Source organism: Saccopteryx bilineata, chromosome 11 (genome assembly GCF_036850765.1).
Source record: "Saccopteryx bilineata isolate mSacBil1 chromosome 11, mSacBil1_pri_phased_curated, whole genome shotgun sequence".
NCBI classification, from domain to species: Eukaryota; Metazoa; Chordata; class Mammalia; order Chiroptera; family Emballonuridae; genus Saccopteryx; species Saccopteryx bilineata.
The window spans coordinates 36632858-36659637 of NC_089500.1; the positions used below are offsets into that span (position 1 = coordinate 36632858).

Genomic DNA, 26780 nt, shown 5'->3' on the forward strand with positions numbered 1-26780 from the left:
GATTTTCATTGGCATGAGACTTGGGAGATGGACAAAAGGTAAACAAGACTTGCCTTGGCTTTGACCTAGAGCAGTCACTGTGAATACATGCCTGACTGTTCGCCTTAAGATAATGGCACTGAAGATAAACAACCTGCCTCCTCATTAAAGCCAATTTATGTATAGCGACAAGGGTGCCAACAAACCAGGTTATTTAGTGTGGTGTTAAAAATCATGGAGATTAAATGTCAGTTTCCTAAAGAGTTATGTCAATACCATAAGGATGATGTTAGTTGACACCCTAAAATCATACACTCTGACGGAGTGCCTTGTTGATTCTCTGTGACTCCATGTTCTTGATATGGGATGTCATTCAAACATGTGCACAAAAAAATCACTTGGCTTTATTTAATTTAATTTTATTTTAATTCAAGTGTATTACTTACATACTTATTACATACTTGCTGCATACTTATCCCCTAAAATGTCATCTTAGTGTGTCCCCTGACTCTTGGTCATGACCTCAGTGGCAGCAGTTCCACAATGTGATAATTACTAAGATGTTACTCTGGCTACTTTGATGGCAGTGGTGGTGCCCCTCTTTGGCAAAATTGTAATGTATATAGAGTTTACCTTTGATGCTGTTAGTTATGCTTCTGGCAGACTCTGAATGAGCTGGGCTGAAGTTTGGGACTGAGAGAGTCAAAAGCTAGGCAGTGCTTTTTGAAATATATTTTTTGGACCATTTGCACCAAAAATCCTATGGTTCAATTTGCAGAAAATGCAAATTCTTCACCCCAGAGTTGCTGAGTCAGAATTTCTGGGGTTGGAACAGAATTAATTCATTTTTACTGTGCTTTCTGGCGAAGTCTGAGATTGCAGGTGGAAGCTTAAGAACTACTGCCAGGGATATTAACCTCAGCCTATGGGTGGCCCAGGGAGAAATGGCAACAGGTAAACATTGGCTCTTTACAAACTATGATAAGATTAGCATCTCATCATGGGGGAGAGGGTTCCGTCTTTGTGCCTTTTTGGTGGAACACTCCCTTTACCCCACTGTGTCACTGATGTCTTTATCATTGATTTATAAACACTGTTTGTATGTAAGAGAAATTAACCTCTGTCTTATAAGTGGCAGCTATTTTATACTTAATTTTTTTTCAGTTGAGAATGATTATATTTTTTACATAAAACAGGCTATTATAGATAATCCTGCTATCTCTTAGTTCCTTATTACTGTGGTAACATATTGTTAAAAACCTAGTGACTGAAAACAACACAAGTTCATCATCTTATAGTTCTGAAGGTTTGAAGTCTAAAATGAGGCTAGCCTGCATTCTTGCTCGATAACACTGACCCCAAAAGTACTCTCAAACTTTAAATTTTAGCCATTTTGTAGGATAAGTAATTGTACCTTATATTCATTTTCCTGATTATTTTGGGCTAAATATCTTTTTTTTTTTTTTTACAGAGACAGAGAGAGAGAGAGAGTCAGAGAGAGGGACAGATAGGGACAGACAGGCAGGAACAAAGAGAGATGAGAAGCATCAATGATCAGGTTTTCGTTGGGACACCTTAGTTGTTCATTGATGGCTTTCTCATATGTGCCTTGACCATGAGGCTACAGCAGACCGAGTAACCCCTTGCTCGAGCCAGCGACCTTGGGTCCAAGCTGGTGAGGTTTTTGCTCAAACCAGATGAGCCTGTGCTCAAGCTGGCGACCTCGGGGTCTCGAACCTGGGTCCTCCACATCTCAGTTTGACGCTCTATCCACTGTGCCACCACCCAGTCTGGGCTCAATATCTTTGCATATATTTATTGACGATTTGGATATTTTTCTTTTATTAAATGCACATTGGAGTCTTTTCCCATTTTTAATTAGATTGTTCTCTTTAAAAATAATTAGTTTGCAGTTCTTTATGTCATACATATCTATGTGTTGTTGGATAAATGCATTGCAAATATTTTCACTCACTGTGTAGCTTGTCCTCTTTTAAAAATGATCTTAAAAGAAATAGAAATTCTTATTTTTTAAATAGTCAAGTTTATTATCATTTTTATTTTTTAATTTTAATTTATTGTGTTTACGTAGATTCAAGTGTCCCATCAAATATAGCTCCCCAACCCCGTGTTCCCCTTGATACCCCCTTTGCCCCCTCCCCCCCAATGTCCTACCCTCTTCTCTCCAAGATTTGCTGTCCTGCTCTGTCTCTATGTTATGTTTATATAATTTCACTAATCCCTTTCCCTTCTCTGATCCCATCCTCTCTTCTTCTTTCCCTCTGGTCCCTTTGATCCCACCTCTGCCTCTATTCTGTTCCTTAGTTCACATTGTTCATTAGATTCCTCATATGAATAAGGTCATATAATATTTTTCTTTCTCTGTCTGGCTTATTTCATTTAACATAATAGTCTCCAGGTCCATCTATGTTGTCACAAAAGCTAAAATTGCCTTTTTCATGGCTGTGTAGTAATCCATTTTGTCTATGTACCGCAGCTTTTTAATCCACTCATCCACTGATGAGTGGGCTGTTTCCAGATCTTGGCTATTGTAAACAATGCTGCCATAAACATGGGGTTGCATTTCTTCTTTTGAATCAGTGATTTGATATTCTTAGGATATATTCCTAAAAGTGGGATAGCTGCGTCAAACAGCACATCCATTTTTAATTTCCTGATGAAACTCCATATTGTTTTTCCAGTGGCTGTACAAGTCTGGATTCCTACCAGCAGTGCAGGAGGGTTCCCTTTTCTCCACACCCTAACCAGCACTTATTGTGTATTGATTTGTTAATGAGCACCATTCTGACAGTGTGAGGTGATATCTCATTGTGCTTTTAATTTTCATTTCTCTGATGATTAGTGATGTTGAACATTTTTTCATATGGCTATTGGCTATTTGAATATCCTTTTTGGAGAAGAGTCTATTTATTTCTTTTGCCCATTTTTTGATTGGATTATTTATCTTCCTGATGTTGAGTTTTACAAGTTCTTTATAAATTTTGGTTATTAACCCCTTATCAGGTGTATTGTTGAATATGTTCTCCCATTGTGTGGGTTGTCTTTTTATTTTGTTATAGTGTCTTTAGCTGTGCAAAGCTTTTTAGTGTGATATAGTCCCATTTGTTCATCCTGTCCTTTATTTCACTTGCCCTTGGAGATAAATCAGCAAATATATTGCTGTGAGAGATGTCAAAGAGCCTACTGCCTATCTGTTCTTCCAAGATGTTTATGGTTTCACAACTTACATTTAAGTCTTTTATCCATTTTGAGTTTATTTTTGTGAATGGTGTAAGTTGGTGGTCTAGTTTCATTTTTTTTGCAGGTAGCTGTCCAATTTTCCCAACACCATTTGTTAAAGAGGCTGTCTTTACTCCATTGCATGCGCTTACCATCTTTGCCAAATATCAAATGACCATAAAGGCGTGAGTTTATTTCTGGGTTTTCTGTTCTGTTCTGTTGATCTGTATGCCTGTTCTTATGCCAGTACCAAGCTGTTTTGAGTACAATGGCCTTGTAGTATAACTTGATATAAAGAAGTGTGGTACCTCCCATTTTATTCTTCATTTTCAAGATTGCAGAGGCTACTCATGTTCTTTTTTGGTTCCATATACATTTTTGGAATATTTATTCTATATCTTTGAAGTACGCCATTGGTATTTTAATAGGAATTGCATTGAATTTATAGATTGCTTTAGGCAATATAGGTATTTTAATGATGTTTGTTTTTCCTATCCATGAACACAGTATATGCTTCCACTTGTTTATATCTTCCTTGATTTCTTTTATCAATGTTTTATAAATTTCTGAGTACAAGTTCTTTACCTCCTTGGTTAAATTTACTCCTAGATTCTTTTTTCTTTATTTTTTTTGTTGCAAGAGTGAAGGAGATAGTTTCCTTAATTTCTCTTTCAAACAATTTATTGTTGGTGTATAAAAATGCCTCTGATTTCTGAATATTAATTTTTATATCCTGCCACCTTAATTCATTTATTAGGACTAGTAGTTTTTTGACTGAGACTTTAGGGATTTCTATGTACAGTATCATGTCATCAGCAAATAATGATAGTTTTACTTCTTCTTTTCCAATTTGGATGCCTTTTATTTCTTCTTTTTCTCTGATTGCTGCAGCTAGGACTTCCAGAATTATGTTGAATAAGAGTGGTGAAAGGGGGCTGCCTTATTCCTGATCTTAAGGTGATATCTTTTAATTGTTTCCCATTGAATTTGATGTTGGCTGTGGGTTTGTCATAGATGACCTTTATCATGTTGAGGAGTGATCCTGTATTCTCACTTTGCTGAGAGTTTTGATCATAAATGGGTGCTGGATTTTATCAAATGCCTTTTTTGCATCTATTAATATTATCATGTGATTTTTCTCCTTCCTTTTGTTTATGTAATGAATCACATTGATTGATTTGTGAATATTGTACCAGCCTTACCTCCCCAGAATAAATCCCACATGATCATGATGTATGATTTTTTTCATGTATTGCTAGATCCAGTTTGCTAATATTTCATTGAGAATTTTAGCATCTAAAGTCATCAGGAATATAGGCCTATAATTTTCTTTCTTTGTAGTGTCTTTGCCTGGTTTTGGAAAGAGGATTATGCTCGCCTCACCAAAGGAGCTTGGAAGTCTTCCTTCCTCTTTAATTTTTTGAAATAGCTTGAGAAGGATAAGAGTTAGTTCTTCCTTGAATATTTGGTAAAATTCACCTGTGAAGCCATCTGGCCCAGGACTTTTGTTTGTTGGGAGTTTTTTGATAACTGTTTAAATCTCGTTTGTTGTAATCAGTCTGTTTAGGTTTGCTGATTCTTCCATATTGATTTTTGAAAGATTATATGTTTCAAGAAATTTGTCCATTTCATCTAGGTTGTCTAATTTTTTTGGTGTACAGTTCTTCATATTATTTTCAATCCTTTGTATTTCATTTTTTCTTTTATGGTTAATGCTCAGATGTCTTATTTTAAAGAAGTTTTCATATTTATAAAATATTGCCATTGCCCTTCACAGTTTCTAAGTCATCTAGATTTAATTTTTGTGAATGGCATAGGATCAATTTTATCTTTATTTTTCATATATGGCCCTTATTTTCTGGTATATTCAATGGAAAAAGTATGTTTCTGAACTTCTTTCTGCAATGTCAATTATAGGAAATTTGAATGTGTGCATCAAATCAATGGTATACAAATAAGATATTAAAAAAATAAAGTATGCATAATAGTGGGTATCTAATTTTAGTATCTCTCTCTCCTTTTGTGTATTTGTTTATTCTTATGTTAGTCCTAAGCTGTTTTAATTGCGTAGCTTTACTGTAAATCTTGCTATCGATAGAGCAAGTTCTTCCTCTTTGTTCTTTTTTAGAGTGCTTTGACTATTCTTGGCCAATAGTATTTCCTGTACATTTTAAAATCTGTTTCACAAGCAAACTGAGAATTTGATAAGATTGCACAATATTTTTAAATAAACTGGAAGAATTGTCAGAATTCCAATTTTGAGCCATGTATTGGAATGTGCGAACAAGGAACATCTTTTTGTATTTTAATATTTATTTAATAAAGTTTTATTTCACTGTTGAAGGTCTTACAAAGACCTTTTTGAGGCTTATTCATTAGTACTAATATAAATGACGTTTTTTTTAATTGTAGTTTCTAACATTTATTTTCTTTCATATAGAAATACAATTGACTTTGACTTTTGATCTTGGTATACAGCAATTTTATTAAACCAGACATTAAATTAAAAATAGAGGTTTAGCCAAATAAACAAACACTACAGACAAACAAAAACTCATAGTCACAGACAACAATACGGTGATTGTAGAAGAAGTTTAATGGAAGAGGAGTAAGGGAAAAACGGGTAAAGGGCTTCAAATGAAAGGTAACAAAAGACTTGATTTTAGGTGGTAAACATACGATGCAATATATAGATGATGTATTACAGAATTGTACACTTGGAACCTATATATAAACTTATTAACCAATAAATTTAATAAAATTAAAAAATATATTGGTTTAACAAAATTGTTGTAACTATGCAATTACTTAATTTAATAACGATAGTTTTTTTTCTTTCTTTCCAATTTCTATAAGCTTTTCCCTCTTCCTTTGAATGGTTAGTAAAATATTAAATGCAACTTTGATAATGAACATTATTATTTTAAATCTCTACTTAATAGAGAAAGCTTTTAATATTGCACCATTGAGAATGATATTTCCTTTTTGAATTTTCTAGTTTGTATAAACTTAAGAAAGTCTACTCATAATTTAGTGAGAATATTTATCACGAACATACGTTTTACTAAACATGTTCTAGTCTTTGAGAAGAGACATTGTTGTGCCAAAGAAAATTCAGGAAAAGAAGTTTTATTGGGAATGGTGGGAATTAGATAAGCAATGTGATAGAATCTGGGGGCTCAGTTCTCACACAGACTGTCAATGCAAGGATGGATTTTAGAAATATTGAGGAGTGAATCAGTAGCATTTATCTATGTATTCAAGAAATAATTATTGAGTGTTTGCTTGTCACTGTGCTGACCTCTGTGCATCACACATTAATTCAAAATTTACTATTTAATTACTTTTGTATCCAACTAATTACAAGAGAATTTTTGAATGTACCTTTATAAATAAGCTAGGTGCAAGAGCATGTCTTAGAGACTGAGTAAATTGTCATAGTATTGTTAGAAATATGTTATTAAATTTTGGGCTTACTTCTACAAAACATGATGACTTTGATTCATAGCTCTTCTTTCTAGAAGTAAATAGACATGAAAACCAATTCTCTATTAAGGTCACTCCTAACTGTGTAACAGTAAAGCTAAATTATGTATCATAGGAGAATATGTCTAAACACTCTATGGGTATAAGCATCTAGTTAACCTAAATGACACAATACATAAAGGTTTATTATTAATTATAAGGGGGACCTAAGACTTTCTTATTTTATATCATTGGGTTTTATTAACCAATCTGGCAATATTTTAGCTTATGTCTGTGAAATGTTCAAAAAAGGCCTGCCAAATCAGAAAACTCTGATGTTTCTTGTGGCATATTTGACCACAGAGTGCTGCAAAATATGCCAATGATTGTGACAGACCTGAGGGTGCTCTCTCCATATTTCACCCTTATCATTACTGTGCCAACATACCCAAATCCTGTCAATGCTTGTGTGCCTTTGCTTCACTGGTACCATAACCACTTTGTCCACCTGTACAGCAGTAACAAGGAATTCTGTCCCCAGAGGCAGCCCCTAGCTATTAATTGGTTGTGGCTGGTGTCTAAATACACCATTTCCTTCTATCCTGGGATGGTTTAACTCTACAGTGCCTGAGCTAAACTATACTGGTTCTCAGGGTTTCCCCCAGGAGGACTGATCTTCACTTGCCCATGGTGATAGCTGGCTGATAGTACATTTCTTTCCTTCTTTCTTTCTTTCTTTCTTTCTTTCTTTCTTTCTTTCTTTCTTTCTTTCTTTCTTTCTTTTTTAAATTTTCATTTTATTTATTCATTTTAGAGAGGAGAGAGAGAGGGAGAGAGAGAGAGAGAGAGAGGAGGGAGGAGCTGGAAGCATCAACTCCCATATGTGCCTTGACCAGGCAAGCCCAGGGTTTCGAACCGGTGACCTCAGCATTTCCAGGTCGACGCTTTATCCACTGCGCCACCACAGGTCAGGCTATTTATTTATTTTTTTAAGTGAGAGTAGGGGAGATAGAGAGACAGACTCCCACATGTGCCCCAACTGATATCTACCTGGCAAACCCTGTCTGGGGCTAATGCTCTACCCATCTGGGGCCATGCTCGCAACCACGTTAGTTTTAGCATCTGAGGTATAGGCTCCATGGAGCCATCCTCAGTGTCCATGAAAGCTGGGTACAAACCAAAAGAGCCATGGCTTTGGGGGGGGGGTGGCAAGAAGCCTTTCTTTTGTGCCTTAGCAGCAACCGAATCTGGGACTTCCACATGCCAGCTCGATGCTCTACTGCTGAGACAACTGGCCAGGTCCTGATCGCAATTTGATTGGCTGCTTTCCCTTTCCTGTCCTACTTCCCCAGTCCCTCCCAGTGGCTCCTTCGCCTGCCCTCTGCCTCTATGTTGCCCTCAAAGTCTGTCTCAGAGTCTACCTCTGGGTGAACCCCATTTAAAATGTGATCAAAAGAAACTGAAAAACCCAGGTCAGTGACTTATCAAGCAGAAACTGGCATTCATTTTGGAAGTGATATCTGCTAATGTGAGTGCAGTATTTTCCTTTGAAAGATGTGACACATTACATTCTGGGTCCAGCCAGACATGAGCCTAGATAAGAATTGACACTAGACATTGTAAGCTGTCTGGGAAAGCTCTTGAGTCAGGGACCTTCCTAGGTTTTATATGAGGGAAGATGACTGGGACACAGGCATGGCACAGACTGGGATATACTAAGTTTGTCATAATTAAGCTGTGTTTGTAAAAATTAGGAAAAGTAAGTCCTAGGGGACAGCTGAAATTTGTCTTATTTGAACTCAATCACCAGGCACATGCTCATAAACTGTTATGAATTTCAAACTTTTTGACTAATACAGTATCCTCCATTTGTCTTTATGATACTTGAGTTTTTTCAAGACATTTTATAATGAGATTTGAATTTAGTCTATTGCTCAGTGCTCGTTTCCCAATTTCTTTTTAAAAGTTGTTTTATTAAATTGCTTAGAATTTTTTTGTTTTCTTTTTGTCACTTGTTTTGCTGCCAACCTTTTGTGGTCAAACCAGATAATAGGAGTCCCTCATTAATATGGTTAACTGTAGGTTATCAACAGCCACTCACTCACCTGGATCATTGCCTCAGCTTTCTAATTAGTCCTGATTCCATGATTTCTTTCCAAGAATTTTAGCACTATAGATAATCATTTAAAAATACAACTCTGAGAAAAAGCACTTCTCTGCCTAAGCTTTCCTGTAGCTCTCTATTTCATACAGAGCAAGGCAGGGTTCTCTCACTGGCCTCCAATGTCAAACACAATCTCAACCCTTGTTATCTTTCAGACTTCATTTCGTACTGCTTACCTTCTTACACTCTTTTCAACCATGTGGGTCTCCTTCTTCCTCAGATACCCCAAGCATGTGCCTGCCCCAGAATTTTTGCAATTTTATAGTTCCCTTTGCCCAAAGTGTCCAGTAACCAGGCTACCACATGGCTTGTTCCCTTAATGATCTTCAGGAGTCTGCTCAAATATTATAACAGAACCTTGCCTCATCTACTTTATATCCTGCCTCTCTATCCTAAGTTGTCCTGATTTATTTCCTCTTGACCATTTACTGCCATCCAATTCACTATATATTTACTTGTTTATTGTCAGACCTCTTCCAGCCCCTCCTTGTCCTGAACATAAGCCCCATGACAAGAGTACTGTTTCGTTCGCTGTCATATCATTGCTGCTTGACACAATTACTAGTCATTCATCTGTGGAGTGAGTAAGTAAATGATGAATTAATGAGCAAGTTTGTCAAGGACAGAATTTCTGAGGAAATGATACTTAAATTGCTACCTAAAAGATAAAAGGAGGTAACCATATAAAAATGGGGGGAGGGGAGGAATGTCCCATGCAGAATGAATATCAGTTGCAAAGATCAAAGCAGTTCTTTAACCTATTTCTTTTCTCCTCCTTTATGACTATTCTAGTCCAAACTACCATCATCTTGCCATCATCATCTTTCATGCCAGATCAGGCAGGCCCCAGTAAGCTGTTCTATGATGTGCAGTGACAATCCATGAAAATTCTTAAAGTACAGAATTTACTTAATCTAATTCATATTTTAGAAAGTCAAACCTGGCTCATATGTTCACAATTGTTTGAAGAGATCTGTGTGGGAGTAGAGATACTACTGAAGAGGCAGTTCTGATAAGGTGGTGGCAGATGGGAGTGAAAATTATTCAGTGGATTGAGATATATTTTGGTTATAGAATAAATAAGACTTAATAGATCAAGTGTAAGGGGTGAGAGAAAGGATAAAATCTTAGGGGAGTACTTAGTTTCTGACATGAGCAATGGGTCAATGGGTCAGATTTACTGGGATGTAGAATATTTGGGTAGTAAAATTATGTTAAATTTTTAACATTTTATAGAGAAGCTTGGATGAGGTCTCATAGAAACAGTGCAGGGTGTCCCCCAAACTTTAGGGGAACATCACCATTTAAAAGTTGAGTAGGTGAAGAACAGAGTAGGTGTTCCCCAAACTTTAGGGGAACATCACCATTTAAAAGTTGAGTAGGTAAAGAATAAGAGAGTGAACAACAAAATAAAACACTATCCTGAGAGGATAGTGTTATAAAAGCCAAGAAAAAAGTGTTTCAAGGAAGAGAGAATAGTTTTTATTTTCCAGACTTCCCAGAAGTTATGAAAGAGAAGGACAGAAAAGTGGGTCTTGTATTTGGCAACGTATAGGTCTTAGATAGACCTGACAAGTCCATTCTGAAGGACTGATAGGCGAGAGCCAAAGTCTGATGGGGCACGAGAAGGAAAAGAAAGCATATGTACATGAGTCTTAAAAAGTTTTGTGAAACAAAAAGTCAGATAGTAGGTACAAGGAGGATGCTGATAAAAGTGCTTCCGGTGGGGGAAGGGGTAGAGCTCAGGCATAAGAAAGAGACTATTACAGAAGGTGCAAAGTCCTCGAGCACAAATGGAGATTGTCTTTTATATGAGTAGGACACTAACTCTATTGTAATAGGTAGGTGGAGAATCTGGGTGCACATGCAGGTGGATGTGTAGGTTTGGCAGAAGAAGATGAGTGGTTTTGAGACTGATGGCTTGTTTTCTCAATAAACAATAGCATTAAATCACCAAGAATAAGGAGGAAAGAGGAGGTGTGGGAAGTGGGAGGACAGAGAGGTATGGAATAGTAATCTAGTCCATTAGATCTGAGACGGGAATTCTGTGAAAGAATCAGGATTGTAAAGAGGCAGTAGATTTTACTCTATGATTTGAGAGTGAATATTTAAAATGAACAAGTCAACCCACCTGAATCATCTGTTTAGCTGTTTGTGTGCAGACAGAGATGGAGGGTAAAAGATTAGAATAGGTAAGTAAGATAGCAGATCAAGTGGTATATATAACACTTTGGAAATTACAAACCAACTTAAAACAGCCAACAGCTGACCAAGCAAGAAACTAGCACAAAAATAGTCCATGAACTTTATATATTGAAACTTAAGAAAAAGCACCTTGTTTTAAGCATTACCAAAGATGACTGTTAGTGTTTAAAAATACTTGTAAAATGGCAGAAGAAATATAAGTTAGGTTGAATACAGTTTAATGATAAAGTGTTTACTAATTCTAATATAAATAAATGGAGTGACTGTAGGCAAACAATAGATTATTGTTTTAAAATTATCTGATGGATGACAGGTTGATTCATTCATTCTTTTGTCCTAACATAAATTAAATAATCAAAAACTGGAAAACAGAGGGAGACAAGATGGCGCTGGAGTAGGCGGACGTACCAGCATCTACCTCCCAGAACCAACGTGGATTACAAACTAATTTTATGAACTATTAGCTGGAAAAACCAACTTTGGACTAAACTAAAAGGACTCTTCAACCAAGGAACACTGAAGAAGCCACACAGAGACTGGTAGGAAAACCGGAAACGCGGAAACGCGGAGAGGGCTGCCCAGCTTCTCGGAGCGAACGGCAGCAGGGAGAGACTCGCGTGGGGGAAGTGAGTTTAGCAGAGGGGAAAGGGTCCTGAGCCCCAGGAACAAAGCCCCAGCCTGCAGCCCCAGAGCCCAGAAGAAGCGTAAGGACAGTATTTAGCTGGAAACAAGTCAGGATACTGTATGTGAGAAAGAGTCTGATTTCTCAGACCCAGGATCCTTCTTAAAGGGACCACGCAGAACATCTCTCTCACAAACACTCACCCGGGGCTCCTGGGGACGGAGGGAGAGGGGAGAGAACCACAGTAACAGGAAGAGAGTGCAATCTAGGAGGCATAGGGAAAAACATTTTGGGAGATAGCCACCCTAACCCCTGGGACGAGTCACTCCCCAAAGCTGAAGTGAATATTTCCCCCGGAAACAGCAATACCAGCAAAGGGAAGCAGGAGAGCAGCCAAACAAGCTCCCCCGCAGCATTCAGAGCAGAGTCTCATAGAAGGAGGGAGCTTTCGGGTCTACAGTAGTGAGTCTTAGGGTCCGAGCTGCAACGCCCCCACCCACATGGCTGAGGGCGCACCGGAGAGCGGGCGGCAGCGGGAGACAAAAGCGCGGTTCTGCTGGCAGGGGCAGAAGTTGGCTGGCCACCAGTGGGCTCAGGTGTGAGCTCAATCTTGCCCGGCTAGGGAGAAGGGGGCGTGCAAAAGCAGCCAAGCTCAACTGCCGGCAGCCTGTAATCCAGCCTCAGGGAGAAGGGCGGGAAACCCAGAAAGGGTAGAAACCAGCCCCGGAGCAAGGGCAGAGGAGCACATCCCTGCACCGCCCGTGCAACCCAGGCTTGCGGTCTGACTTGGTAGCCGGCTCCTCCCGTGGGGGTGGAGTCAAAAGCCCAGAAGAGGCGGAGTTCCACTACGAAGCTAAGCTTGGGCACGCAGCCCTGCCTGGCGGTAGGGCCAAGGCTAGCAGCTGTTCCTTGAGTGGGATCATCCTGCAAAGGTAGGGCGAAAGCTCGGAAACAGGCAGAGACCCGCAGCTGAGCAAAGGTGATCGCCAGTGCCCTCAGGACCGAGCATAATGTCACACACGGGGGCGGGGCAAAGGCCAAGGCCACCAACCCTTGTGCACCCGAGCACGGGATCACAGCCACTCCCCTGAAGAGAAAATGCGGAGGCAGAGAAATACAACACAAATAAACCAAGAGAAATCCCCAGAAAAGGACCTAAGTGAATTAGATATAACCAAATTACCAGATGCAGAGTTTAAAATAATGATTGTTAGGATGCTCAAAGATATTAGAACCGCCATAGATGGCCATTACGAAAACCTAAATAAAGCGATAACAAATATAAAAAAGGACATTGAAATAATAAAAAAGAATCAGACAGAAATGACAAATACAATATCTGAAATAAAGAATACAATGGAAGGAATTAAAAGCAGGATGGATGCAGCAGAGAATCGAATCAGTGAGTTAGAGGACACAATAAATAAAGGCACGGAAGCAGAGCAGAAAAAAGAAAAGAGACTCAAAAAGTCTGAGGAAACTCTAAGAGAGCTTTGTGACAGCATGAAGAGAAATAACATCCGCATCATAGGGGTTCCTGAAGAAGTAGAGAAAGAACAAGGGATAGAGACTTTGTTCAAACATATTATAGCGGAAAACTTCCCCCAATTAAGGCAGGAAAACATTTCACATGTTCAGGAAGCACAGAGAACTCCATTAAGGAGAAACCCAAAGAAACCAACACCAAGACACATCATAATTAAATTACCAAAGCTAAATGATAAAGAGAAAATATTAAAAGCTGCTAGAGAAAAAAAGACTATCACCTACAAAGGAGCCCCCATAAGGATGACTTCTGACTTCTCAACAGAAACACTTGAGGCCAGAAGGGAATGGCAAGAAATATTCAAAGTAATGCAGAACAAGAACCTACAACCAAGACTACTTTATCCAGCAAGGCTATCATTTAAAATTGAAGGAGAAATAAAAAGCTTTACAGACAAAAAAAAAAAAAAAACTCAAGGATTTCACTGCAACCAAACCAAGGCTGCAAGAAATGCTAAGGGACCTGTTGTAAACAGATCAAAGGAAAAAAAAGAATATAGCAAAAGAGAAAAACAGTTTTAAAGAAAAAAAATGGCAATAAACAATTACATATCAGTAATAACCTTAAATGTTAATGGATTAAATGATCCGATCAAGAGACATAGGGTAGCTGCGTGGATAAGAAAACAGGACCCATACATATGCTGTCTACAAGAGACACATCTTAAAACAAAAGATGCACACAGACTGAAGATAAAAGGATGGAAAAAAATATTTCACACAAATGGAAATAAAAAAAAGCTGGGGTAGCAATACTTATATCAGACAAAATGGACTTTAGAACAAAGACCATAGTTAGAGATAAAGAAGGTCACTACATAATGATAAAGGGAGCAATCCAAAAGGAAGATATAACCATTATAAATATCTACGCACCTAATATAGGAGCACCTAAATATATAAAGCAGACTTTGATAGACTTAAAGGGCGAGATCAACAGTAATACTATAATAGTAGGAGATTTCAATACCCCATTAACATCATTAGATAGATCCTCAAGAAAGAAAATTAACAAAGAAACAGCAGACTTAAAGGACATATTAGATCAACTCGATTTAATAGATATCTTCAGAACCTTTCACCCTAAAACAGCAGAATATACATTCTTTTCAAGCACTCATGGTACATTCTCTAGAATAGACCACATGTTAGCGCACAAAAGTGGGCTCAACAAATTTAAGAAGATTGAAATCATATCGAGCACTTTCTCTGAACACAATGGCATTAAACTAGAAATCAACCACAATAGAAAAATTGAAAAACATTCAAACACTTGGAGACTAAATAGCACGTTATTAAACAATGAATGGGTTAACATTGAGATCAAAGAAGAAATTAAAAAATTCCTAGAAACAAATGATAATGAGCATACATCAACTCAAAATTTATGGGACACAGCAAAAGCAGTCCTGAGAGGGAAGTTTATAGCATTACAGGCATACCTCAAGAAGCTAGAAAAAGTTCAAATAAACAACTTAACCCTGCATCTAAAAGAACTAGAAAAAGAACAGCAAGTAAAGCCCAGAGCTAGTAGAAGGAAGGAAATAATAAAGATCAGAGCAGAAATAAATGACATAGAGGCTAAAGAAACAATACAGAGGATCAATGAAACCAGGAGCTGGTTCTTTGAAAAGGTAAACAAGATCGATGAACCTTTAACAAGACTCACCAAGAAAAAAAGAGAGAGGACTCAAATAAATAAAATTAGAAACGAGAGTGGAGAAATAACAACTGACACAACAGAAATACAAAATATTGTAAGAAAATACTATGAAGAACTGTACGCCAAAAAACTAGACAACCTAGATGAAATGGACAAATTCCTTGAATCATATAATCTTCCAAAAATCAATCTGGAAGAATCAGAAAACCTAAACAGACCGATTACAACAAATGAGATTGAAACAGCTATCAAAAAACTCCCAAAAAAGAAAAGTCCTGGGCCTGATGGCTTCACAAGTGAATTCTACCAAATATTCAAAGAAGAACTAACTCCTATCCTTCTCATGCTATTTCAAAAAATTCAAGAGGAAGGAAGACTTCCAAACTCCTTTTATGAGGCGAGCATAATCCTGATTCCAAAACCAGGCAAAGACAACACAAAAAAAGAAAATTATAGGCCTATATTCCTGATGAACTTAGATGCAAAAATCCTCAATAAAATATTAGCAAACCGGATCCAGCAATATATGGAAAAAATCATACACCATGATCAAGTAGGATTTATTGTTGGGAGGCAAGGCTGGTACAATATTCGCAAATCAATCAATGTGATTCATCACATAAACAAAAGAAAGGAGAAAAACCACATGATAATTTCAATAGATGCAGAAAAAGCATTTGAGAAAGTCCAGCACCCATTCATGATCAAAACTCTCAGCAAAGTGGGAATACAGGGAACATACCGAAACATGATAAAGGCCATCTATGACAAACCCATAGCCAACATCATACTCAATGAGCAAAAATTAAAAGCAACCCCCTTAAGATCAGGAACAAGGCAGGGGTGTCCCCTTTCACCACTCTTATTCAACATAGTTCTGGAAGTCCTCGCCACAGCAATCAGACAAGAAAAAGAAATAAAAGGCATCCAAATTGGAAAAGAAGAAAAACTATCATTATTTGCAGATGACATGATATTGTATATAGAAAACCCTAAAGTCTCAGTCAAAAAACTACTAGACCTGATAAAAGAATTTGGCCAGGTGGCAGGATATAAAATCAATACTCAGAAATCAGAGGCATTTTTATACACTAATAATGAAATGTCAGAAAGAGAAATCAGGGAATCAATCCCCTTTACCATTGCAACCAAAAAAATAAAGTACCTAGGAATAAATCTAACCAAGGAGATTAAAGACTTGTACTCAGAAAATTATAAAACATTGATAAAAGAAATCAGGGAAGATACGAATAAGTGGAGGCATATACCATGCTCATGGTTAGGAAGAATAAACATCATTAAAATGTCTATATTACCCAAAGCAATTTATAAATTCAATGCAATACCAATGAAAATACCAATGACTTACTTCAAAGACATAGAACACATATTCCAAAAATTTATATGGAACCAAAAAAGAACACGAATAGCCTCAGCAATCCTGAAAAGGAAGAAAAAAGCGGGAGGTATCACACTTCCAGATATCAAGTTATATTATAAGGCCATTGTACTCAAAACAGCATGGTACTGGCATAAGAACAGGCACATAGATCAATGGAACAGAACAGAGAACTCAGAAATAAACCCACAGCTCTATGGACAACTGATATTTGACAAAGGAGGTAAGACAATACAATGGAGTAAAGACAGCCTCTTCAACAAATGGTGTTGGGAAAACTGGACATCTACCTGCAAAAAAATGAAACTAGACCACCAACGTACACCACTCACAAAAATAAACTCAAAATGGATAAAAGACTTGAATGTAAGCCATGAAACCATAAGCATCTTAGAAGAAAACATAGGCAGTAAGCTCTCTGACATCTCTCGGAGCAATATATTTGCTGATTTGTCTCCACAGGCAAGTGAAATAAAAGACAGGATAAACAAATGGGACTTTATCAAACTAAAAAGCTTTTGCACAGCTAAAGACAATAAGAACAGAATAAAAAGACAAACTACACAATGGGAGAATATATTTGACATAGCGTCTGATAAGGGGCTAATAACCAAAATTTATAAAGAACTTGTAAAACTTAATACCAGGAAGACAAACAATCCAATCCAAAAATGGGCAAAAGAAATGAATAGACACTTCTCCAAAGAGGACACACAGATGGCCAATAGGGATATGAAAAAATGTTCAACATCACTAATGATTAGAGAAGTGCAAATTAAAACCACAATGAGATATCACCTCACACCAGTCAGAATGGCGCTCATCAATAAAACAACACAGAATAAGTGCTGGCGAGGATGTGGAGAAAAGGGAACCCTCCTGCACTGCTGGTGGGAATGCAGACTGGTGCAGCCACTGTGGAAAACAGTATGGAGATTCCTCAAGAAATTAAAAATCGAACTGCCTTTTGACCCAGCTATACCACTGTTAGGAATATACCCCAAGAACACCATAGCACTGTTTGAAAAGAAGAAATGCACCCCCATGTTTATGGCAGCATTGTTTCCAATAGCAAAGATTTGGAAACAGCCCAAGTGTCCATCAGAGGATGAGTGGATTAAAAAGCTTTGGTATATATATACTATGGAATACTACTCAGCCATAAGAAATGATGACATAGGATCTTTTACAACAACATGGATGGGCCTTGATAACATTATACTGAGTGAAAGAAGTAAATCAGAAAAAACTAAGAACTATATGTTTCCATACATAGGTGGGACATAAAGATGAGACTCAGAGACATGAACAACAGGGTTGGGGTTACAGGGTGGGGGGAGGAGAGGGAGGGGGTTGGGTAGGGGAGGGGCACAAAGATCATGGCTTTTCAGCATTTGCCATATTCCCCCCTTAATCTATAGACAGACAGCAAATATTTATGTATGGTGTTCCCACTATAAAGACTGCTGTCTTAGGGACAAATGCTGATAAACTATTTCAGCAGTTCCTCCTTCTTCAAAGACTTATATGTAAACATAGAGCCCCATGTTTCATAGGACATACTCAAGCTCACTCCATGCTCCCTGGTGCTTTAGCACAAGGGAATGCCCCCCCTTTTTTTTTAGTATTTTTTCTTTTATTTATTTATTTTTTGTATATTTCTGAGGATGGGGATGGGGAGGCAGTCAGACAGACTCCTGCATGCGCCTGACTGGGATCCACCTGGCATGCCTACCGGGGGGAATGCTCTGCCCATCTGGGATGTTGCTCTGTTACAACCGGAGCCATTCTAGCGACTGGGGTGGAGGCCATGAGGCCATCCTTAGTGTCCAGGGTGGATTTGCTCCGGTGGAGCCTTGGCTGCGGGCGGGAGGAGAGAGACCAACAGGAAGGAGAGGGGGAGGAGTGGAGAGGTAGATGGGCGCTTCTCCTGTGTGCTCTGGCTGGGAATCGAACCCGGGAATCCTGCACACCAGGACAATGACTCCGACGGGTCTACCATATCATGCTTTTTACTTAAAAAAAAAATTTACATTTCTTTTGAATGCTGATGAACAGGAGACACCAAATCTTTTTTGCCTGCAAACTACTACCTTCTTTATTAGATCTAGCTAATAATACTGTTCTGTCTTTTTTTCCAAATAGCTCCAGATATATGGAAAAGATTTATATAGGCGGAAGGGGATCCTCAAACCCCTCAGCGAGATCTTCTGAGAATGGCTTTTAAGATACCTAGAGGCAGAAAAAGCCCAATAGAGATCAGGGGAACTACCAGCTTTTAGGATACACCCTTAAAGGCTCCAACACCCCAAAGGGGTCTCATAGGATGCCAACTGGGTCCTGCTTCAATAGTGGAAAGGAAGGTCATTGAGCTAAAGCCTGCCAGGCTTACACGCCTCTGCTGTGAGGAAACAGGGACACTGGAAGGTGGGCTTCCCCCTCGCTCCTCTAAGGGAGGGTTCAGTCTCTTCCAGCCCTGCTCCAGCCACCTATGACCTAACCTTGCCCAGAAAGCTGGGGTTTGCCACTGAAGGCTGAAGGTGCCCAGGGCCGTCGACCCTATCTACGACACTGTGGACGAGCCTAGGGTGTTTCTTCCAAGAAGCAGGTAAACTGATCTCATTCGCACAAGGGCCACTTAACTATGTTTTGCCTGAATAGTCAGGTTTTTTATTCTTCCCTCGAAGATCTCTGATGTGGGTATTGATAGTCCTATTTTCTGCTGCTTTGCTTATATATAGTGTTTCCTTTATCCCTCCTACCTCAATGCCCCACTCATATTTCAGGCTGGGACCTACTCTTAATTTAGAGCTCTCTTTCCTCCTTTTGCCAACTTGTATTATGAATTTACCTTTGCCACCCAGCTTAGTGTATCCCAAGGTTCTCTTTACCAGGCCACAGTCACAGAGCTCCAGGGAAAAGCAACCTGGTCTCAACTCTCCAGGCAGAGGAGAACAGAAGCTCCATATCCACACATGCTGCAAATGGCTTTTTCCAGTCTACCTGAATCATTATCAGCTAGAAGCAGCAGCGGTCATTGGGACTTGGACATGAGCTGCAAAGTATAGAATGGTGACAACAATTCCAGTTCCATGTGGACTTTTCCTGGATGTGGACTTTTCCTGGACTCCTGCTCCCTGTGACAGCTCCTAAAAGACTGAACTGTGGTTGGGTTGCATTTTTCAGGGATTTGGCATGGTAAGGGGGCCAACTTGGACTTGGGGAACATGTTAAGGACACTACTCATTCATGGATTCTTGCTGTATTGGCCAAGAGTTTGCTTAAAGGCTTTTAATCACTGTAAAAAAAATAGAGGACTGGATGAAGAAGATGGGGCACATATACACCATAGTATATTATTCAGCTAGGAGAAATGGTGACATCGGATCACTTATAGTGGAATGGTGGAGTCTTGGTAGCATTGTGCAGGGTGAAATAAGCAAATCAGAAAAAAACAAGAACTGCAGGATTCCATACATTGGTGGGACACAAAAGCGAGACTAAGAGGCATGAACAGGAGTGTGGTGGCTATGGGGGGTGGGGGGAGGGAAGGAGGGAGAGGGGGAGGGGGAGGGGTACAGAGAGAACTGGATGGAGGGTGGCGGAAGACGATCTCTCTTCGGGTGATGGGTATGCAACAGAACTAAATGACAAGATAACCTGGAAATGTTTTCTTTGAATGTATGTACTCTGATTTATTGATGTCACCCCATTAAAATAAAAATTTATTTATAAAAAAATAAACAAAACAAAACAAAACAAAACAAAACTGGAAAACAGATTCTATTTCATGGCAACTAGTAATGTGGACTCTTGCATTCCATTGCAATATTAGGTAGGTCTTAAAAATATTAATAAGAATTCCCCAAAGGTTGGAATTTATTATATAAGCATAAGAAAATGTGGCAATTTTTTTTAAAAGTTTGTTTTGGGTATCAAATGTCTTTCCCAAATAGCTATAGCCATTTTACCCAGTGATTATAGCACCTTTAAACTCCTACTCAAGTCAAAGGGTGTCATATGTTATAATATTCAAATGTTGATGTAAATTCAGAAATGAATTGTGTATATAATTTAAAATTCAGTTATAGTTAATATGTAATTTTTGAAGCTATATAATTAAAATTCTATCAGAACATTACACTAAATGCATATTATGAACTTTATACATTAATATAAAACAGATGTTCAGATGAAGCCTTACAAATAACCCTAAATATATACTTTTTTTCTGTAAATATTTCAGTGCAACATAAATAGAGGTTAATAATAGGTAGCAGATATATCAGGAATTCAATGTCAAAATTAGCTCAGGATGGTATTTTGATTGATATTAAATAATAAAATAAATATTTATAATGCACTAATATTTGCCCCCTAGGACTACTCATTAACAGTCAAATGCCTTATTAACATTCAACACTGTTTCAAACTATGTACTTATTAACATTTAAGTCATTATTTTTTCTTTCTTAAGACAAGTTGATCTGAGATTCAGCTTGCAAATGTGCATTTGAATGATAATTATTCACTTATAAAATAATTTCTTATCTTAGGTCTATGGAACCTAGAACCTAGAACCTAAGGTCTATGAATTAGAGTAAAGCACTTGAGGAAGATTAAATTCTCCCCAAAGCCTGTTCACTGAAAAATAACATGATTTCCCATTTCTGTTAGAAGGGTCTTAAAAGGTAATTTTAAAATTTAGGAATAAAGCATTAGAATATTAATGTTTAATTCTAAAAAAGACCCCAATTTATTTTTAAAGTATATTTCTAGATTGATTGATAATATTGCTATTTTTTTCTTGTATTTCCCATAGTTCTATGTAACTAATGGGTCTTAATATTAACAGTTACTAAATATGGTCACTCTGCCATTTGTCAGACAATGTAAAAAATATATCTGAAAGATATCAGGAGTCTCAAGTAAACATTTTCAATGATATGTCATATCAAAGTGACAAGTAAATTGTGGTCAGATATCATTCCCTTTAATTAATTAACTAATACTTTATTACTAATTTCTGTCTTTTCAAACTCTGGACCAAAGCATACTCAAGTATATTTCAACAAATACCCTTTGACTTTATTTCTGGAAAGATTACCCATCATTAATGGAATCCTACATGGGAGAAAGAAATAAAAGAAACATTTTCTGTGAATTGCTTTATTTACACCTCTGTGTTTGGCACCTCTGTGTTTGGAATTCTACTTAGGAAAGTTTTGAAATCCATTTAAAACAGGAACTTCATTCAGAAACATCACACTTTTACATAGGCTACAGAGTTAAAATACGATGTATATCTGAAAATATTGACATCATCTGATACATAGCTTTTGGTAAAATAACTCATACCCCAGCCCCTTCTTTGACAAGTGTTGAAAGTTGAAGAATTATTCTTTGTTCTTATAATACACTGGGAAATTTAGTAATTGAGGTAGTAATCTTGGAAAGATTTTGCCATATCCAATTTTACATTTGCGAGCTCATATTAACAAGGAATTAAGAAAAGATAAAATAAACTCCTCCATCATGCAATAGTAAATTTCCCTCTGGCTAAGAATGCTTTGATTCTATTTATATACTTTTTAACCAGGCAACTCCACATAGCAAACACACAGAAATGGAATATTATAAATATATATTACTAAATTCTGAAGCTAGAAAAATATATCATGTGATATAGTATAAATTGGAGCATGTATAAGCCAAAAATAAACTGACAAATAAAATCAGGATGTAAAATTCATGCTGGTGAGGAAATTCAGTTGGGAGAAGGTTAGAATAAGGAAACAGGTTGTCTAGCACAATTTCATTTGGATAGTACAATATCAACTGTATTATCCATTGAAATGCCAGGTATAGGGATGGTGGTCATCTAAAAGATAAAAAAGAACACTTTCCCATTTGTAATGACTCTTTTCTTTTTATAATTATACATATTCTGTTAGTTTTCAAATTACCTCAGATTTTCTGAAAGAATTCTACTTAGGAAAGTTTTGAAATCCATTTAAAACAGGAACTTCATTCAGAAACCCTTCCTACTTTGTTTCATCTATTTTTGATGTACCTCTGACTTCTCTTTATTTTACCCATTGGCTAGCCCAGAACAAATAAGAGTATAGACTGTGAGTGATTACAAACATCTTGTTTCATGTTCAGGAGAATAAGATTGGGTGACCACCATAGGCCACTTTTTACGCTGGGTAATTACCCCATGTGTAGACAGTGGTCCTTCTACTGCCCATGAATGAATTCCTCCATCTGAACATTCAGGAACAGGCTCAAAGCTGACTCCACCACCTGGAGCACCTCCGCAATCACAGCAGATCAACACAAATGGGACCAGAAAGGATGAAGACATAGAAATATTGAAATTAGCAGTGGGGCCATATTGAAACAAAATAACTTGCTGTTTGTGATTCAGCCTGAATCCCTATACAACTCGTTAGATCCTGAAATTGTTACAATGTTTTCAGAAAATAAACTGAATAATGGTGAGACATTAAAATCACTGTGATCTTCAGTATGCTAGATTATAATCAATTTAAATTTGTTATATCAAATTCAGATTAAAAATAATATTATACTATCAAAACAGATGGATCTTCTGTCATTACTTAAGAAAATGGTAAAAGAGAGAGAAAAGAAAGCTGGAAAGGCCAGTCCATATGGCTGAATTTTTGTGTTTCATCGTCCATGTCTTTATTTTTCTCCTTTCACACACGCCTGCCTCTTTATTTCAACAGTAACATCTTATTCATGCTTCAAGCAATTGTCTTCAACAAGACTATTATTTGCCCCTAGATGTATCTTTTCTCCACATTACTCGTACACAAATAGAGAACATCATCCTGCTTGACAATGTCTTTTTTTTTTTAATTAATCAACTGGACTTTTCTTGTTCATCTGTAACACTTTCTAGTCCAGAGCTTTTTACATAATATAATCTTAATGATTTGGAATGAACAGATGAATGAAAGAAAGGATGTGCAAATTTTTAAGAGAGTGAAGGAGAAAAAGAAAAAAGAAGAAAGCAAGGGAGAAAGGGAGGAACATAGTAAGGATAGTGATAAGAGAGGGGATTCCTGAAAAACAAGGGAAAGTGAGTGCACTGTTCCTGCTCCCTGCCTGCACCTCTTCACCTTCTCACCTGGAGGACTGTGTTGTGCCCCAAATGTATTCATAGGACAAGGTGTTTATGAAAAGCCTTCGTGAGATTATACTGCCAAGAAAGAGTACAGACAGCTCTGATTGTAATTAGTGGTAGAAAGGTGTCTACAATCCACTGTGTAGTGCCACTGACTGACAGCTGAACTCAGGCTGCTCCCACCCTCCCTACTTCCTGCTTACAGGGCCCACAGGCTGCAGGGGAGAGCAGGTGCTACCTCAGACTGCCAACAGTGCCTGCTGCTTGTGTGTTGGGATACAGAATTCTGTGTTTTAAAACGGAAAAGCATTTCCCGGACTATCATTCATTGCAGTTACTAAGATGGAAACGTCACTCACGCCATCACATGATGACCCTTCTGAAACAGCAGTGACCTGGGCAGCTCTTTCAGAGTGGGAACCTGCGCTGAGCACTGGGAAGGGATGGAGAGAGCACCGTGCTCCCCTGCTGGCTCCTGCCTCGGAGTTCTGACTCCTCCAGGGGGCTGCGGCCTAATTCTAAGTGTAGTGACTTCAAACTGTGGACTCTCTTAAGCCAAAGGGAAGGGTGTTATTCTCTCCACTCCTCCCCAGAACACATTCCTATATACAAAACATTTTTCCAAGTTTTCTCAACCTGAGACTTGTGTGGTGTGTCTCTGAGATAAAAACGCAGGGCACTTTGGCAGTAGTATGTCCTGTTGTAACTGTCGTGTAAACTCTTGCTGCTTAGATATATTCGAGGTTTCTTCTGAGTCATAAATACACAATATTTTAAAATGTGTATGTAAAATAATTTATCTATGGTGTATAGAATACCACTTTTGTTGTTTGCAAATTATTGTTAATGTTTTTAACTCAGTTGATTAAGCGAAAAAATACCCCCAATTTATTTTTAAAGTATCTTTCTAGATTGATTGATAATACTGCTATTTTTTCTTGTATTTCTCATGGTTTATGTAATTAATGGGTCTTAATATCAACAGTTACTAAATATGGTCACTCTGGCATTTGTTAGACAACCTAAAAAAGATATCGGAAGATACCAGGAGTCTCAGGTAAACACTTTTGATAAACACTTTTGATGTCATATCAAAGTGACAAGTAAGTTGTGGTAAGATACCATTCCCTTTAATTAATTAACAAGTAATTGATTAATAATTTTTGTTTTTTCAAACTCCTGGACCGAAGCATACTCAAATATATTTTAATAAATACCCTTTGACTTTATTTCAGATTACCCCTCATTAATGGAACCCTAAATGGGAGAAAGAAATAAAAGAAACACTTCCTGTGAATTGCTTTATTTGCACCTTTGCATTTTGGCATGCTACAGAACATCACACATTTACATAGGCTACAGAATTAAAATACGATGTATATTGTGGCTTTGAAATTATTGACATTGTCTGCTATAATATGGAGCAAAATACTAGCTCTAGATAAAATAACTCATTCTCCAACCCCCTTTGACAAGTGTTAGAAGTTGAATATCTATTTTTTGATCTTGTAACACCCTGGGAAATTTGAGTAATTGGGGGTAATAACCCTTAAAAGATTTTTGACATATTCAGTTTTACATTTGTGAGTTCATATTAACACTGAATTTAGAAAAGAGAAAGAAAATTCCTCTACCATGCAATAATAAATTTCCCTCTGGCTAGAATGCTTTGATTCTATTTACAGACTTTTAACCAGATAACACTATATAGTAAAGACACAGAAATGACAGTATTAATAGTACATTACTAAATTTTGAAGCTAGAAAAATATATTATAGGGTATAATTTGGATCTAGAAATTGGAGCATGTATAAGCCAAGAACATATTGGCAAATCAAATCAGGAATGTGAATTTTATGCTAGTGAGAAGATTCAGTTGGGAGTGGGACGGAAGAAGGCAATGAGGTCATCTAGCACAATTTCATTTGTGTTAGCACAATATCATCAACTCTGTTAAAAGTTCCTATTTGATCCCTTCAGAATAGCAGCAGAGGGTTTTGTGTTTTTTTTTACAAAAGTACTAAACTCAATTCAAATTAGTAGTACTTTACTGAACAATTCTAACTTTCCCATTAAACATTTTACACATTCAAAAAACTTTTTTTAGATTCCCTTAAAAAAAATACCCCAAAGCTTAATCACACAGCTCAGCTTAGTAAATAACTTTAACATAGGAGGTGTATAATAAAAAGCTGAATAGAAATGAATAACACATACTAAAAGCAATCTGAAAATACTTTACAGTTCCCAACTGTTTCCTTGGAAGGTAATCTATGACTGTCAAGGATAACCATGTCAGTTGTTACTTGATTCAACCTGAGATGTATTCTTGGCAGGTTTTCCTTTATTAAGGCAGAGCCACAGTGGTAAAGGAAAAAATGAGTGTGATATCCTGCAACCTCACCTGTAGGCTATATCAATTAATACTGCACCTACTCTAAACACAAACTAGAAGCAGAAAAGTCTTGACTCCAGAAGAGTTTTGGCTGCAGCCCCTCTCCAGATTCAGGCTCAGACATTGCCAGTTTATTCCAAGTGGATCTCACCCTGCCCGCACTCTCTTATGAAATTTCCCTTCCAGAAAACATTCCCTAAATTGAGGTTTATTTTACCTAGTGCGGTTATGAAGGTGGGAATGCTTGGTGGCTTGTGGACTTGGCTATATAACCAGACCCATTTTCTTTATTGGTTATAACTGTGGTGTGAATATGTGGTTAGATTATTTCTATTATCTGTGAAACTGACAGGGCATTTGGCACAGGTTTTAAATTCTTCCCATATACATAAATGCATATTGCATATTTATCTTGTTTTAAATGTTGCCTGAGCTACATGGTACATCCAGAAAGAACAAGGGAATTATGCCAATTACCATGTTAAGACCAGTGATTTTACATGACTGAGTTTGATTTCTTCCACATGCTGGACAAGTACTATGGGCCACACAGAAGCAAATAAATCGTTTCAATTTTTAGTTCATTGTCATGATTCTATTAGTATTAATATAAAAAAAAAGTTTACAGATGCTAAGGAGAGCTCTTGCCCCACAGCACTGTTTCCATCTATGTTTCTCATTGTGCTTTCTCACCTGGCTTCACAATTACCTGAGCACTTAGTTGTGCATCATTGTTAGCTTTTGGTGGTGGGAATTGAACCTGAATCACAATTACTGAGGAAAAGTGTATCGGGATCTTGGCTACTTACTGAATTGCACCGTACTGTACTTTGCCATTCGACTTCGGGCTGTGCTAGGGGAGGCGGATCCAATGGTCTGGCTAAAATGATGATCAGCGGAGCTCCTCATGTGGCCAATGGTGGCTGTCCCCTCCATGCTACTGAGGCCC

At 37.6% G+C, this 26780-nt stretch overlaps 1 protein-coding gene across 1 annotated transcript in view; it reads right to left on the reverse strand.

Annotated features, from left to right (window-relative positions):
- Positions 1–24731: 24731 nt before the first annotated feature.
- DSG1 (desmoglein 1) overlaps positions 24732–26780 on the reverse strand; it is a 39507-nt gene continuing 37458 nt past the window's right edge. The window contains 1 exon segment of the mRNA XM_066246788.1: positions 24732–26780. Coding sequence (XP_066102885.1) covers positions 26633–26780 — 148 coding nt within the window. The 3' untranslated portion in view covers positions 24732–26632.